The 14,554-nt window shown below is 39.8% G+C and overlaps 1 protein-coding gene across 2 annotated transcripts in view; it reads left to right on the top strand.

Annotated features, from left to right (window-relative positions):
* The window catches only part of DNAI3 (dynein axonemal intermediate chain 3), a 126,497-nt gene that overhangs the window by 67,026 nt on the left and 44,917 nt on the right, over nt 1-14,554 (top strand). For both annotated transcript variants that reach the window (XM_036757334.1, XM_036757333.1), the window contains 4 exons: nt 585-701; nt 4,752-4,942; nt 6,550-6,674; nt 13,329-13,418. In XM_036757334.1, the coding sequence (XP_036613229.1) occupies nt 585-701; nt 4,752-4,942; nt 6,550-6,674; nt 13,329-13,418 (523 nt within the window). The remainder of the gene's footprint in view (nt 1-584; nt 702-4,751; nt 4,943-6,549; nt 6,675-13,328; nt 13,419-14,554) is intronic.

Genomic DNA, 14,554 nt, shown 5'->3' with positions numbered 1-14,554 from the left:
AAAATGCAGTACATATAGCACTGCAGCCACATTATTATTAATACTATTAATAACTGAGATATAGCTCTTTAAGATTCACAAATAAATACTGATTGATAGAGTTGGTAAAGAAAGATGACCATTTAGTGGTAGGCAGACATGTGGCCCAGTGGTTGGAACACTAGGACTTGGAGTCAGGAAGAGCTGAGTTCAAAATCTGACTCAGATACTTACTAGCTGAGTGACCCTGGGCAAGTCATTTAACTGCTGCCTGCCTCAATTTCCTTATCTGAAAAGGTAGGGGTATCATGGTAGTACCTACCTCCCAGGGTTGTTTGAGGATCCAATGAGATAATATATATGAAGTACTTTGCAAATCTTAAAGCACTATGTATAAATGCTACCATTATATTAGAATAATTTTATCTTTTAGTCTATGATAAAGGGAAAAATATAACAGTAATTTTTTTAAACTTTAAATTTAAAAACTTTGAAGAGATAGTCATTTTGCTTGTCATATAAACCCATAATTTTGACTTTAATTTTACTTTGATAATTTGGATACATAAAAAATATCAGTATTCAACTTTATTTTTATAAACCAGGAAATATCCCAGAAATGCTGCTATACAATATATGCCTAGGGAATTCTCAGAAGAGGAAAGAGAAACACTTCTAAAGTCAACAGAGCTGAAAGATTTTCTTAACTCTGTATCCTTGAGGTAAAAGTTTTATGTATCATTTAAAGCAGAAACTGTATTTTGACTTTGTGCTATTGTATCTCTAGTCCAAACAGAAAGCATGCAGGTAATTTTACTTCTGCATGAGCAAGCTCCCTGTTTGTTATTCTTTGTAACATCACTGCCCCTTTGCCTTAACAGGGCTGGGGCTGGGACTTGACTGGTTTCCTACTGGGCAGATGAAGGCATGACAAATAGAGAATTGGGAGAGGCCCACCATTGGAAGGGATCTGTGCAGAGAATGGCCTGGAGGGCTTGGTTTGTCACTGGAGCGCTGCTCAACAGAAGGGCCTGAGCCATGACATAGACTCAAACTGTGGAGCAGTCTCAGAGTTCTAGCAGAGTTCAAGCTGTAGGCAAAGAGGCGCAGCCTAGGGTCAAGCAGAAATTCCATATGTCAGAGGATGGCATGGTTTAAATATGAGCTGTTATACCTCTGGTGCTTATAAGTAATATAATCAAATAGACCATTATGAAGATAATTGCAGCTTATGCACCAACATCTTCTTTAGAGAATGAAGATGTAGAAAAGCCCTATAAAAATTAGACAATATCTCTCTGACAAAGTCAAATATACATTGATACCTGGTGCCTTCAATTATAAGGTGGTTTTAAGGGAAGATATCAGAAAAATATGGTTCAGGATTAAGAAATGCAAGAGGCCAATGACTTGTAAATTGTAAGAGTTCTTCTGCCAGGAAGTCAGGAATACTTGAGAAAGAAAAAGAAGGAAAGAAGGAAGAAGGAAGGAAGGAAGGAAGGAGGGAGGGAAGGAAGGAAGGAAGGAAGATGGTGAGCACTGAACATTTTAAAAAATGAAATTAACAATGGCTTACTAAGAAGGAAATTACTTATGTCACACCATCTCTGTGTAGTAAAAGCATTCATGAGTTAGAACAAAGGTCACAATAAACACTGAACTACCAGAAAAGGTCGAGATGGAGGAAGACATTGTAAGAAATTATAACAGGTCCAGCCTGATGTGTTAAAAAAAAATCTCTTGGTAGAATAGCTTTCCACCATGTGGAATAAAGGAAAAGACACTGCTTACAATTATCACTGTTTCTTATAGAAGCATAAGTGATGTTAAAAGCAGTTGCTACACCCAAGAGGCCAAAGAAACCTGGAAACTGCCTCGTCCAGCAAATGATCAATGTCTTTACCAACCAGAGGAATGTGGCAGCCAAGGAAAACACCTTTAGAATATAAACTCATTTGACGAGCATTATGAAAATAGATAGTGGATGATTAGGTGATGTCTCATCACACACACACACACACACACACACAAATACACACACACACACACACACACACAAATACACACACACACTGAAGAAGATAGTAAAAGAAAATGCATCTGCAGAAAGCTTGACTTGAGATCTGTCTAAGCCAAATCAGTCCCCATAGCCTTTGTAAATGAAACTGGAAAGGGAACAACAAATGGGTGAAAAATGAAATAGAACTGTTAGCATTTCCTTAAGAGTCTGTTTCCATCATCTGTTGACTGTGAACCGTCCCATCTGGACGCTCACACTTGTGCTGCTAATGGGCCTCTATGACACGGCTGCTGTGAGGATTAAGCGATAAGAACAATTACATCTTTTCTGCTGATTTACTTCCCTCATCAGATAGGTGTTTACCTGCCATTCTCCTCACCCTACGGAAAGAAGGAGAGACTAGTGCATTTATGAAAATGAACTTGAGAAGATCAGCTGTACCAGGCCAAGTACACACAGGAAAAACCAGAGCCAGAGGTGCCTCAGTTTTGAAGGTTCTGTGGCATTAAAAGAGAAGGTGTCAAAAGAATGGAAAAAATCACAAGCAGTATTATTACAAAAAAAAAGACTCAGGAATTTATCAGTAACTCCCATTCCATATGCCTACTTTCTCTGCTCTATAAAATCTTTATGAGAATTATCTGCACATTTATGCATGAAATAATACAAGTATCCCAGGTAGAATTATTAAAAGGAAACAGGCAGGCTTTTGTAGATGATTTTTTAAAAAGTGGACAACATCTTCCCAGTCATTCAATTGCCTGAAAGGTGTAGAGAATACAAAATCCCATTGTTTATTCAGATTTTTTTTAAGCATTTGCCTCAATAGAACAAAATAGCCTTTTAAACCGAAGCTGTGACAAGTTGTCTTCTTCTAAGATTTCTTGATAGATACAGTTACAGAGGTAACCAGGTTCAACTAGCCATTGACTGGCCACATTAAACAAAGGAAGACGTGTTTGCCAAAAGCGTCTACCACAATGGGAGGTGTCCCACACACACCGAACAGGGATTCCTTCGAGGTGGCAGGATGCTCTAAATAGCCCTATCTGCAGATGACATAGCGATGACTGCAAGTCCCAGAAGACTCTAGGGATTCCTCAGAGATCTGTGGGCACTAACCACAGATTGGCTTTAACAGTCCACATAAAGAAAAAACCAAATGAGTCTAGCACCATACCTATAATCTCAGATAGCCACTGTATATTGACAGTGAGCTGGAAAAGGAGGTAGGGCATGGACTGGATCACATCTGGAGATTTACACTATGCTTTCAATGCACTCAAGTGGCTGCCTCACAGGAAAATGCATCTTTTTAAAAACCAGTATCCTTCTGGTATTGCTATGTGGCTGATAATTATAGGACCCCACAAATTTCAAAGCCTCAGAATTTCAGATGACCCAAATAGCAATGAAGAGACTTGTGGCAGATGCAAGGACACTGCAACATATTGCCAACTGAGATTTGTATATGAGAAGCAACATAAAAAATGGCAACCTAGAACTGCATGATTGGAAAAGAACATGGCCCATCATGTAGCAGGTGCAAGGGATGAACAACCTGAGTACTTGGTACCTATAGAATGCTCAAATATCAGAAGAAAGGCCCTCTAACAAGTTGGACAAGTGCATTTAGAGTTTATGGAAATACACGAACGTGGGCATGGATGGGTTGTGACTTGTACTGTTAGAGGGGAGACTCATATTGATGAGATGACAGAACCATTTTGAAGTAACTGAGAGGGAAAAGATGCTATACTTCATCTTGTTATCTCAGCACTCACAAAATTGTCTGTTTCCTCTTGTGTATTTAGCCTACAATAAGTTTACCCTGGCATCCAGTGAGTGATGAATCTTTGATCCTATGATCCTTGTCAGCTAATTATGTCTATGGGCTAGTTGATCTGTGAAACAGATCATAGCCAGAGGATCATCACTCAACCAATGGCAGGTTAAACTGATTGCAGCCTAAATATACAAGAGGAAATAAACAGCTTTGTGAGTGCTAAGATAACAAACCTAAACACAGAAAGGGATGACAAATATCACAACAATATTTGTTACAAGGGAAAGTTTTTTTTGTTTTTGTTTTGTTTAATTGTAGAGTTGGTATTTGGGAGGGAAGGGAACACTAAAAATAAGGGGAGGGAAGGAAGGAAGAGAAGAGAAGGTCATCATAGCTTTATCTTTTTAATGTACAGAAAAAAACAGAATGAGGTGGAGAAGTAGACATGAACAAGTAAGACAGCTTTGAAACTATGTTAAATTTGTTACATTCTTTTTAAAAATGTAAAGCTGTATTTAATAGATTCTTGGCTTTATATCCATATGCATGCATATATTCTAATGTTTAATGATGTTTGTAAAGTACAGAAAAAGACAATTTTAAAACATAAATATCATAACCACAGTAACAGACTCTAGAGCCCAGGAGTCCAAGAGTATAATGAACGGGGAAGCTCTATGCCCATGATCCAGCTGGTTTACTTGCTGTTATACCTACCTGTGCTATCCACCATCAGTTCAAATGGAGTTCATGGTACATCTGGGAAGATTGCTTTTCATTTAAGTCTCCTCTTTTCTAGTCCATTTTTTTAGTTAAATGGGCGTGCTCTAGGTGATCAGGTAGAGAATAAACAATAACCAGCATTTTTATATAGATGCAGGAGGAGTGACTATTGGAATATTATTAATGGTATCATTAAATGTTACAATGTTAAATCTTTAAAAAAAACTTCTCTTCTATCAATAGTGTTGAAGTGGCACTGCAACAAAATGAAATCATGAATGTATTTATTGATGACTGGAAGTTACTCGCAGAGGAAGAAACCACTTTTGGTGACAAGACAGATTCCCACCTTAAAGAATATCAGTCCTTTACAGACCTTCACAATATAAAGGATAAAACCATTACTTGCATTTGTTGGCATCCCACAATTCCTGGTAATAACTGCTATGATGCTAACTCTCCTTTGTTTAAGCCACTGAAATACAGTATTTAATTGCTTTAAAAATCTAAATGTTAAATAGCTTATGTCAAAAGTTAGGAAACAATACTTAATGAACTTGGACAACCTACAGAATCAAGAAGGAATAAAAGAACTTGAAAACCTTTCTTCTAATTTAAGAAGGATGACATATATATTTTGTCACTACTGTATAAAATGCCTTCTTATCTGACCTGAGGGTCAGAAAATAGGTTTATATGATCCATAAAGGGCCATACACTATGAGTTTATATAGTTTGAATTTATCCTTCTCCTCTCCTCTACATCATCATCTACATAGTCACCTCCACTGGACATCTGTTTCTAGGAATGAAAAGTTTACCCAAGACTGCTTAGCATCTATTGGATTTGGGGTCCTGAGGAGAGGAGGGTCAATGATATTTACAATCAAGTATCATTCCTAGCCTGTGTTAACAATCTTTGTGCCTTTCAAAGAAGAGTCTGAGTCTTAAAACGCAAATACTAAAGCCAGTCTATGTTCAATTAGACATAGCTTGTTTATCTCCCAGGCCTTATAGAGAAACTCTCCTAATGGCTATAGATGTCACCCTGACTAGAGTTATAACCATTTGGGTGAAAAAATGTAGCCCCCTAAGATATAAATCTTTAAGCAATATAAATAAATATGTGGCTCACTGATAACTGAAGTTCTACCAAAGAAGAAATGAAGGATGACAAACTTCAAATGGTGGCATGTAGGTTTAATAGAATTAACAACCACTTGTGGGCACCCTCTACTTCAAAAGTACAAAACAGGAAAAAGAAAAAGTATGCTTTTATAAATGCTATTTTAAAGCAACCTATTGAGAGACTGTATCACAAATCTTTCAATGCTGTCTTTGTATTTAAGACTATAAAATATATTGATTTCAGCATTTGTACAAAGGTTTGTACACCTTGGTCACGCCTGTACAGGCCTTGGTCATGCCTGTCCCTTGCCGGCTCATGATGACCTTTGGGCCCTGTAACAATTGTTCAGACGAACAGTTTGTGAACACAAGTGGGGAAAGGCCTCAAAGGCAGTTCTGTGTTAGGAAAAGTGACTTAGCTACTACAGACAGGCCAGGTGAATGTTGATGGGACTCATCCACTTGAAAATGTCAGTGTTGCCAGAGCTTCCCAGAGATCATATATGCCTCTTAAAAAAATTCTCTTCCAAAGATACTACTGCAAGGGTCACACAAGATGGACCCTTGAGGCAGTTAACCCTTTCTTCTTGGGGTGAGGGTGGGGGTGGGGAAGCAGCCCTCATTTTGGAATGCAAAATTACCTGTCAGCAATCTTGAATTCCAGAAGGAAGTAACACTTTCGGTTAACCCTCTAGGCCCTGATCTAGGCAGCATAGCCTTATTTCTATTGATCATGTCTGTGTTAGAAAGCCCACTGGGGTTCCTGCATCATATTTTCATTCAAATTGCTATCAAAACATGAGTGGAGACAACTATTCATAGAAAAGTAAAGATTAAACACCACTCTTGCAATAAAGCTAGTAACTACAACTTTTAATTTCTTGTTTTTTGTCTTTTTTCCTTCCAAAATCAGGGCTAATAGCAGTGTCTGTAGCACAACGATACAGTTATGAAGAAAGAGTTCACTATTCGAGCAGATTACTTTTGCAACCATCCCTGATTCTTTTTTGGAGTTTCTCTGATCCTATACATCCTCAGGTATTTAAAAATAATTATAAAGAGAGTCTAAAACATTCACATCCTATTTTAACACAGAAATACAGTCATTTTCCATATCAAAGCATTGAGGGAGAAATGAACCCAGGGATGTAGAAATCCCAAACCAAAGTTCCCAGGGCCCCTGGAATGAATTCACGGACCTAGCATTCTTTAAGTCAAGGAGGCAAAGATTTATTACACTTTATGTAAATAAAGCAGGCAAGAGTTCTCAGGGAACCTGCAACCATACAGGGCTACAGGAAAAGTTTAAGTACAAGATTTAGGTGTGAAATCTGTCAATTAGGTGTTTTGGGGTGGGATTAGGGAGCGGTTAAGGCATGATCAAGGGGTGGTCAGTTCTTAAAGGAACATGCACTTTTTGTATCTACTGCGCAAGTATCTTACCCAGAGTTCACTGGGAAATAGCCCAAGGCAGGGTTGGAAGGGGTGTGGTTTTTGCTGTGAAACATCACTAAGTCACCAACAGTTCACAGATGACTGGGAATATCCAGGTGGACTCCATCACATATCTTGTTAGACAAGATTAATGTAAGGGAGTATACATTTGACTATGTCTAGGATATATATTAGACTCAGTGTATCATCCGGAAATGAATCTATAATTGGGCATAGCTGCTTACTGAGGAAGAAGCAGAGATAACTTTGGGGCACGCTGCCCTTTAGCTAGAGAGAGAGACTGCTAGGGCCAATGCTTTGAAGCTAGGGAGAGACGTGATTTTAGAAATGGAGCTCAGGCACAGGCACCCAAGCAGAGGCTAAGGGGAAATGTGATGTTAGAATTAGGGTCCAAGCACAAGCACCCCATCAAAAGCACTTCATAATTGTTCTGGTCAATGATACACTAAGATCTCGTTAAAAATCTCATTTCCACTGACTGCAAATTTGTGATCATTCAGACTTAGCCTAAATTTATTTTGCCCTACCTAAAAAGGAAACAAATGAATACATAAGCAAGATTATGAGAATGTTTAACTGTGTTTAAGAATTTTAGCATAATAATTATGAGCAAAAAGATGCTAATTTCATGTGAGTTTTCACCTATTCATTCAAGGAGGCCCAACAAGCCCCTTTGCTTGGAAATACTTAGTAGGTAGATTTAGTTATGGAATGTAATTAAAATGAATAAACTTAGAATTTATTTAAAATCTGCTATATTTTAGATTTTTTCACTTAATTCAGACTAGCTTTCTCTTCCATTTAAATCTGGATTAGAGAGGTTTTGCTCTAATTACTTCATGGTAACCAGAGATCAAAATTAACAGGGCCCTAGTTGCTGCTGAATGCCTTGGTTGACCAGAAGATGGCAGCAGCAAATAGGTTTAAAAAAATACTAACCACAGCTCTTCATTGGTGGGAGGAATGAAGTTCAGGCAAGGAACAACTTTAGGAAGGGGCATGTAGGAATTCCTGTCTGCAGTTGTGGTCATTCACCTGGGGATATTTTAAGACAAAGTTTTAGCCATGGTAAACTACTAATATTTAGACTTATCAACATTTTCCTGCACAGTATGAATGCAAGGCTGAGGTCAGAAGAGCTGTGTCATGGAAGTGAGCTGACACGGTCATGGTCGTCCTTAGGGACCCTGGGATCCCTTCCTTCCATGTGACTCCTCCTGTGCAGCATCTTTTACCCTGAAAGGATGGAGAGACAGACAGAGGGAGAGAGAGAGAGAGAAAGATGGAGAGAGAGATCGAGAGAAAGACAGAGAGACAGAGACACAGAGAGACAGAGAAACACAGAGACAGAGAGAGACATACAGAGAGATAGATGGGGGGGGGGGAGGGAAGAATGGTTGCAGAAATACCATTTTTATTTTTCTGGTTTCTCTCTGAGCCAGTTTCAGTTCCTTGGGAAATGGGCCAAGGGTGAGAAGAATACCATCCTTTAGCTGCTTGTCCGAAACTCACTACCAAGGTCTTCCCCTTTTGGGTGACATTCCCTCTGCAGAATTCTTGGCCTCTAAATTCTTGGTTCTTAAACTTTTTTCCTTCTACAAACCTCCTTTCTCCCTTACCACATTATCTACCCCTTTACCAAAGTAAAACCAAACCAAAGAAAAGTCCTATATTTCCATGCTTTTGGAAAGATGAGAAAAGGAAACATTTTCCATTGTTTTGAAGAGTGACTAAGAGAGGGCAGATAATTTCTTAAGGTGATAATACTAATTATCTCTTCTCTTGCTGTTTTTCTAATCAAAACTATGAGATCATTTCCTATTAATGTTTAATTTTAAAAGACTGGGGCAGAAGTTGTGGAAGATCACCAGAATAAAATGATTAGTAGCCTAACTCATCTTAATTTCAGTTTGAGCCTTGACATAGATTTGAGAGTTCCCCCCTCTGATCCCACCTTCTGTGGTCTGCTGATTCCTACAACGTCAGTCAGTCAAGCACTTTTTTTCAGTTCCTTCTGTGCCAGGCACTGAGCTAAGCCCTGGGGATACAAAGAGACAAAAAAAGCAGCTTCTGTCCTTCTGTCCTCAAGGTGCTCACATTCTAATGGGGGAGACAACATGAAAACAACTATGTACAAACAAAATATGTGCAGGATAAATTGGTGATAATCAAGATAACAGAAATAAGGTACTAACATGAGGGTGGATCAGGAAAGGCTCCAGTAGAAGGTGGGATTTTAGCTGGGTCTTAAAGGAATGGGACTCGGAAAGGGGAAAGCCTGGAGGCAAAGATGAGGATGTAGACAGCCAGTGAAAATGTCTGGATCATCAAGGACATAGTGGGAGGGGGGCAGAAAGTAAGCTGTAAATAAGACCGGAAAGGTAGAAGGGGACCAGCTCATGAAGGCTTTGAATGCCAAGCCAAGGATTTTCTATTTGATTCTAGAACTGATAGGCAGCCACTGGTGTTTCTCAAATGTGGCAGGGTTTGTGACATGGCCCAACACACTCCTAAGGAGAGTTAATTTTACAGCTGAGCGGAGGGTGGACTAGCAGGCAGACTGATCATCTGACTTTTTCAATCATTGCTGCAAGGGGGATGGGGGATCTGCACTGGAATGATGGCTACATCGGAAAAGAGAAGGGGGGTCATACGTGAGAGAAGTCCTGAATGCCAAATTGACAGGCTTTGACTTCTTTTAAGGCGTGATGTCCTAACCTTTCTTCTGGGATGGACTCCTCTGGCAGTCTGGTGAAGCCTACAGACCTTTTCTCAGAGCAATGTTTTTAAATGCATGAAATAAAATGCAGAATTATAAAAGAAACCAATTATAAAGAAGTGGAGTTATCAAAATATTTTAAAAACAAGTTCACAGACCCCAGGTTAAATATTCCGGCTTTATGGGCTCTCCCTTTTGGATCACCCTAGATCACAGGGGGGCTGCACTTGAGGACCTAGAGGGCCACATGTGCCCTCAAGGCTGCAGGTTCCCCACTCCTGCCTAGGCATTTCTCCAATAGCCACTGGCCTTTCTCCCTTTTCTAACCTGTCATCCCCTCACTCTCCTTTTTCCTCTCGGTGCTCAGACATTCTCTGACATCTTGAGGTTCAGAACTGCTTCTGCCCATCAAGCATCTCCTCTTTTTGTACCATGTCCCCATCCTCCAATAAGAAAGAGCAGCAGTAAAAGCAGCCCTCATTGCTGGAAAGCAGGGACTTGCGTGAGCTCCCCACCATGTCCCTCCAAAAACCTATAAAAATGGCTCTGAACAAATTCTAGAACTGCAGAACCCACAAAATAGCAGAGGGAAGCAGGGATCCAGTCCAGGACAGCCTGGATGGTCGCTGGATGAGGTCTATCATGTACAGAGTGGGAGGCAGCAGGACCAGCCAGACCAGGAGCCGGGCAGAACAGGCCCTAGCACCATGAATCAGTGAGCTGTGGCAGTTACCAGACTTCTCAACCCACAAACACCAAAGACAACAGAGAAGGTTAGTGGGAAAAGCTGCGGGGGACAGAGTTCGGGTTTGGTCACTGCCCCAGGGGCAGCGAGGGACGTGCAGCTACAGAACTACAGCTGCAGTTACTTCCAGGCCCCAGGACCACCTGGTGGGAGGAATTAAGTGGAGGATCAGAGCAGGAGTGAAGACCCTGCTGAAGATTTGCGTCAGGTCTGGGTTGGCGGTTCTTGAGGAAGGATGAGTGCTGGGGTGGCAGAGCTGGCTGTATAGAAATAGCTCTGAAATCAACGGCACATCCCCTCAAGCTTGGAACAAAGTACTCTTTGCTGTACAAGCAGTCATACCCAGACGAAAAACTCAAGGGTCAAGTAAGTTGGCTGGGAACATGGCCAGGCAGCGAAAACGCACCCAGATTCAGTCTCAGGCTTTGGAATCTTTCTTTGGTGACAAAGAAGACCAAAACATACAGCCTGAAGAAGTCAACAAAGTCAAAGAGCCTACACCAAAAGCCTCCAAGAAAAACATGAACTGGCCTCAGGCCATGGAAGAGCTCAAAAAGGAGTTGGAAAAGCAAGTTAGAGAAGTAGAGGAAAATTGGGACAAGAAATGAGAATGATGCAAGAAAACCATGAAAAACAAGTCAATGACTTGCTGAAGGAGATCCAAAAAATACTGAAAAAAATATTGAAGAAAGCAACACTTTAAAAAATAGACTAACTCAAATGGCAAAAGAGCTCCAAAAAGCCAATGAGGAGAAGAATGCCTTGAAAGGCAGAATTAGCCAAATGGAAAAGGAGGTCCAAAAGACCACTGAAGAAAATACTGCCTTAAAAATGAGATTGGAGCAAGTGGAAGCTAGTGACTTGATGAGAAATCAAGATATTATAAAACAGAACCAAAGGAATGAAAAAATGGAAGACAATGTCAAATATCTCATTGGAAAAACCACTGACCTAGAAAATAGATCCAGGAGAGATAATTTAAAAATTATTGGACTACCTGAAAGCCATGATCAAAAAAAGAGCCTAGATATCATCTTTCAAGAAATTATCAAGGAGAATTGCCCTGATATTCTAGAGCCAGAGGGTAAAATAGAAATTGAAAGAATCCACTGATCACCTCCTCAAAAAGATCCCAAAAAGAAAACTCCTAGGAACATTGTCACCAAATTCCAGAGCTCCCAGGTCAAGGAGAAAGTACTGCAAGCAGCCAGAAAGAAACAATTTGAATATTGTGGAAAAATAATCAGGATAATACAGGATCTGGCAGCTTCCACATTAAGGGACTGAAGGGCTTGGAAGACGATATTCCGGAAGTCAATGAAGCTAGGATTAAAACCAAGAATCACCTACCCAGCAAAACTCAGTATCATGCTCCAAGGCAAAATATGGATGTTCAATAAAATAGAGGACTTTCAAGCTTTCTCAGTGAAAAGACCAGAGCTGAATAGAAAATTTGACTTTCAAACACAAGAATCAAGAGAAGCATGAAAAGGTAAACAAGAAAGAGAAATCATAAGGGACTTACTAAAGTTGAACTGTTTTGCTTACATTCCTGCATAGAAAGATGAGGTGTATGATTCATGAGACCTCAATATCATAGTAGCTGAAAGGAATATGCATATATATATATATATGTGTGTATACATATATATACATATGTGTGTGTCTATGTATGTATATATGTAGGTATATATATGTATATATACACACACACACACACAAAGGGCACAGGGTGAGTTGAATATGAACGGATAATATCTAAAAAAATAAAATCAATTTAAGGGATAAGAGAGGAATATATTGAGAGAGGGAGAAAGGGAGAGATAGAATGGGGTAAATTATCTCGCATAAAAGTGGCAAGAAAAAGTGGTTCTGTAGGAAGGGAAGAGGGGGCAAGTTAGGGGGAATGAGTTAATCTTGCTCTCATTGGATTTGACCTGAGGAGGGAATACCATACACACTCAATTGGGTATCTTACCCCACAGGAAAGAAGGAGGAAGAAGATAAAAAAGGGGGAATGATAGAAGGGAGGGAAGACGGGGGGAGGAGGTAATCAAAACCAAACACTTTCAAAAAGGGACAGGGTCAAGGGAGAAAATTCAATAAAGGGGGATAGGTTAGGAAGGAGCAAAACATAGTTAATCTTTCACAACATGAGTATTGTGGAAGGGTTTTACATAATGATACGCATGTGGCCTATGTTGAATTGCTTGCCTTCTTAGGGAGGGTGGGTGGGGAGGGAAGAGGGGAGAGAATTTGGAACTCAAAGTTCTAAAAACAGACGTTCAAAAACAACAACAACAACAAAAAAGTTTTTGCATGCAACTAGGAAATAAGATACGCAGGCAATGGGGCATAGAAATTTATCTTGCCCTTCAAGAGAAGAAGGGAAAGGGGTATGGGAGGGGAGTGGTGTGACAGATGGGAGGGCTGACTGGGGAACAGGGCAACCAGAATATACACCATCTTGGAGTGGGGGGAAGGTAGAAATGGGGAAAAAATTTGTAATTCAAACTTTTGTGAAAATCAATGCTGAAAACTAAATATATTAAATAATTTTTTTAAAAAAGCAGCTCTCATTCCAAGTGCCCAAACTTGGTGAAGGAACTCTTCCTCTTGGATGGAGAAAGCAATTAGTGCTTTTCCTGTAGTTGGTTCATTCGAGAGTTGGCCAATGGACCATTTGCCCCTCTAGCTGTCTGTAGCCAGGAGGGTATAGAACAATAGCATTTTCTCACTGTCTTCTGTGCCCTTGGGGTGGGTTCTGTTTTAGCTGATGCTGCAAAGCCCAGAAGACATCTTCTGCTTCCGGTTCTGTCCCACTAACCCAGATATAATTGCTGGAGGCTGTATAAATGGACAGGTATGTACCAGTGTTTTATCTCCCAACTCAATGTTAAATTTAGACAATATTTCCTAGCAAATTTAAGAATCTGTTGAACTTTTCTTGTACTAAAACCAAAGTAGCTTTACTGAAAATTAATGTAGCCCTAATTACCATAACTGGATAATCACAGCAATGATAGACCTGTTCTATTCCTTATTGAAATATACTTTAGTGTAGGATCCCATGAAAGGGCAAACAGAGTGTTTATAATTTTCCTCAATCCCTTTCACATAAAATTTAAATCATATTCTATAACTCATGAAGTTTTTTATCTGCTGAAATAAAATTAATTCTAACCTTGCAAACATTGACCACATCAAGCATTTATTAAGCACCTACTATGTTCTGGAAACTGTGCTAAGCCCAGGGATACAAAGACCAAAGTTAGAGAGGGCTACATGGTTGGACCTGAGCTTTAGGAAACTTACTTTGGTAGCTTTGTAGAGGATGGATTAGAGAGGAGAAACTTGAGGCAGGGAGACAAATTAAAAGGTTATTGCAATAATACAAGTGAAAGGTGATAAGGGCCTGAACTGGGATGGTGATTACGTGAATGGAGAGGAAGAATATGCCAGAAAGGTTAGGTTATGAATATAGAAATGAGATTAGGCAATTGATTGGATGTGCAGTGAGTAAAGGTGAAGAGATAAGAAAGACATCAAAATTATGAACTTGGGTGAGTTGAAGGAGGATTATATCTTCAACAATTCAGAAGAGGGATAGGTTTGGGGATGGGAAAAGGGGAAAGGGAAAGGGAAAAGGGAAAAGAATGAATTCTGTTTTATTGAGTTTGAGATACGTATAGGACATATGATTCAAAATGTCCAATGTGCCACTGAGGAATAGATCTGAAAAGTAGATCTCAGGAGAGAGATTGGAGTGGGAATATATAGATTTGGAAGTCATCTGGATTGAGATTAATGGAGCCTTTGGGAGCTGATGAGGTCACCAAGTGAGAGAATAAGAGAGAGAAAAGAGAAGAGGCCCTAGGACAGAGCCTTGAAATATGCCCACAATTAGTAGGTATGATACAGATGATGACCCAACCAAGGAGAATGAGAAGGAATGGTGAATGATCAGGTATGAAGGAGCAGAACCAGAAGATAGTAATG

The sequence above is a fragment of the Trichosurus vulpecula genome, chromosome 4, assembly GCF_011100635.1.
Source record: "Trichosurus vulpecula isolate mTriVul1 chromosome 4, mTriVul1.pri, whole genome shotgun sequence".
NCBI lineage: Eukaryota > Metazoa > Chordata > Mammalia > Diprotodontia > Phalangeridae > Trichosurus > Trichosurus vulpecula.
This window is presented reverse-complemented; position numbering and strand designations above follow the sequence as displayed.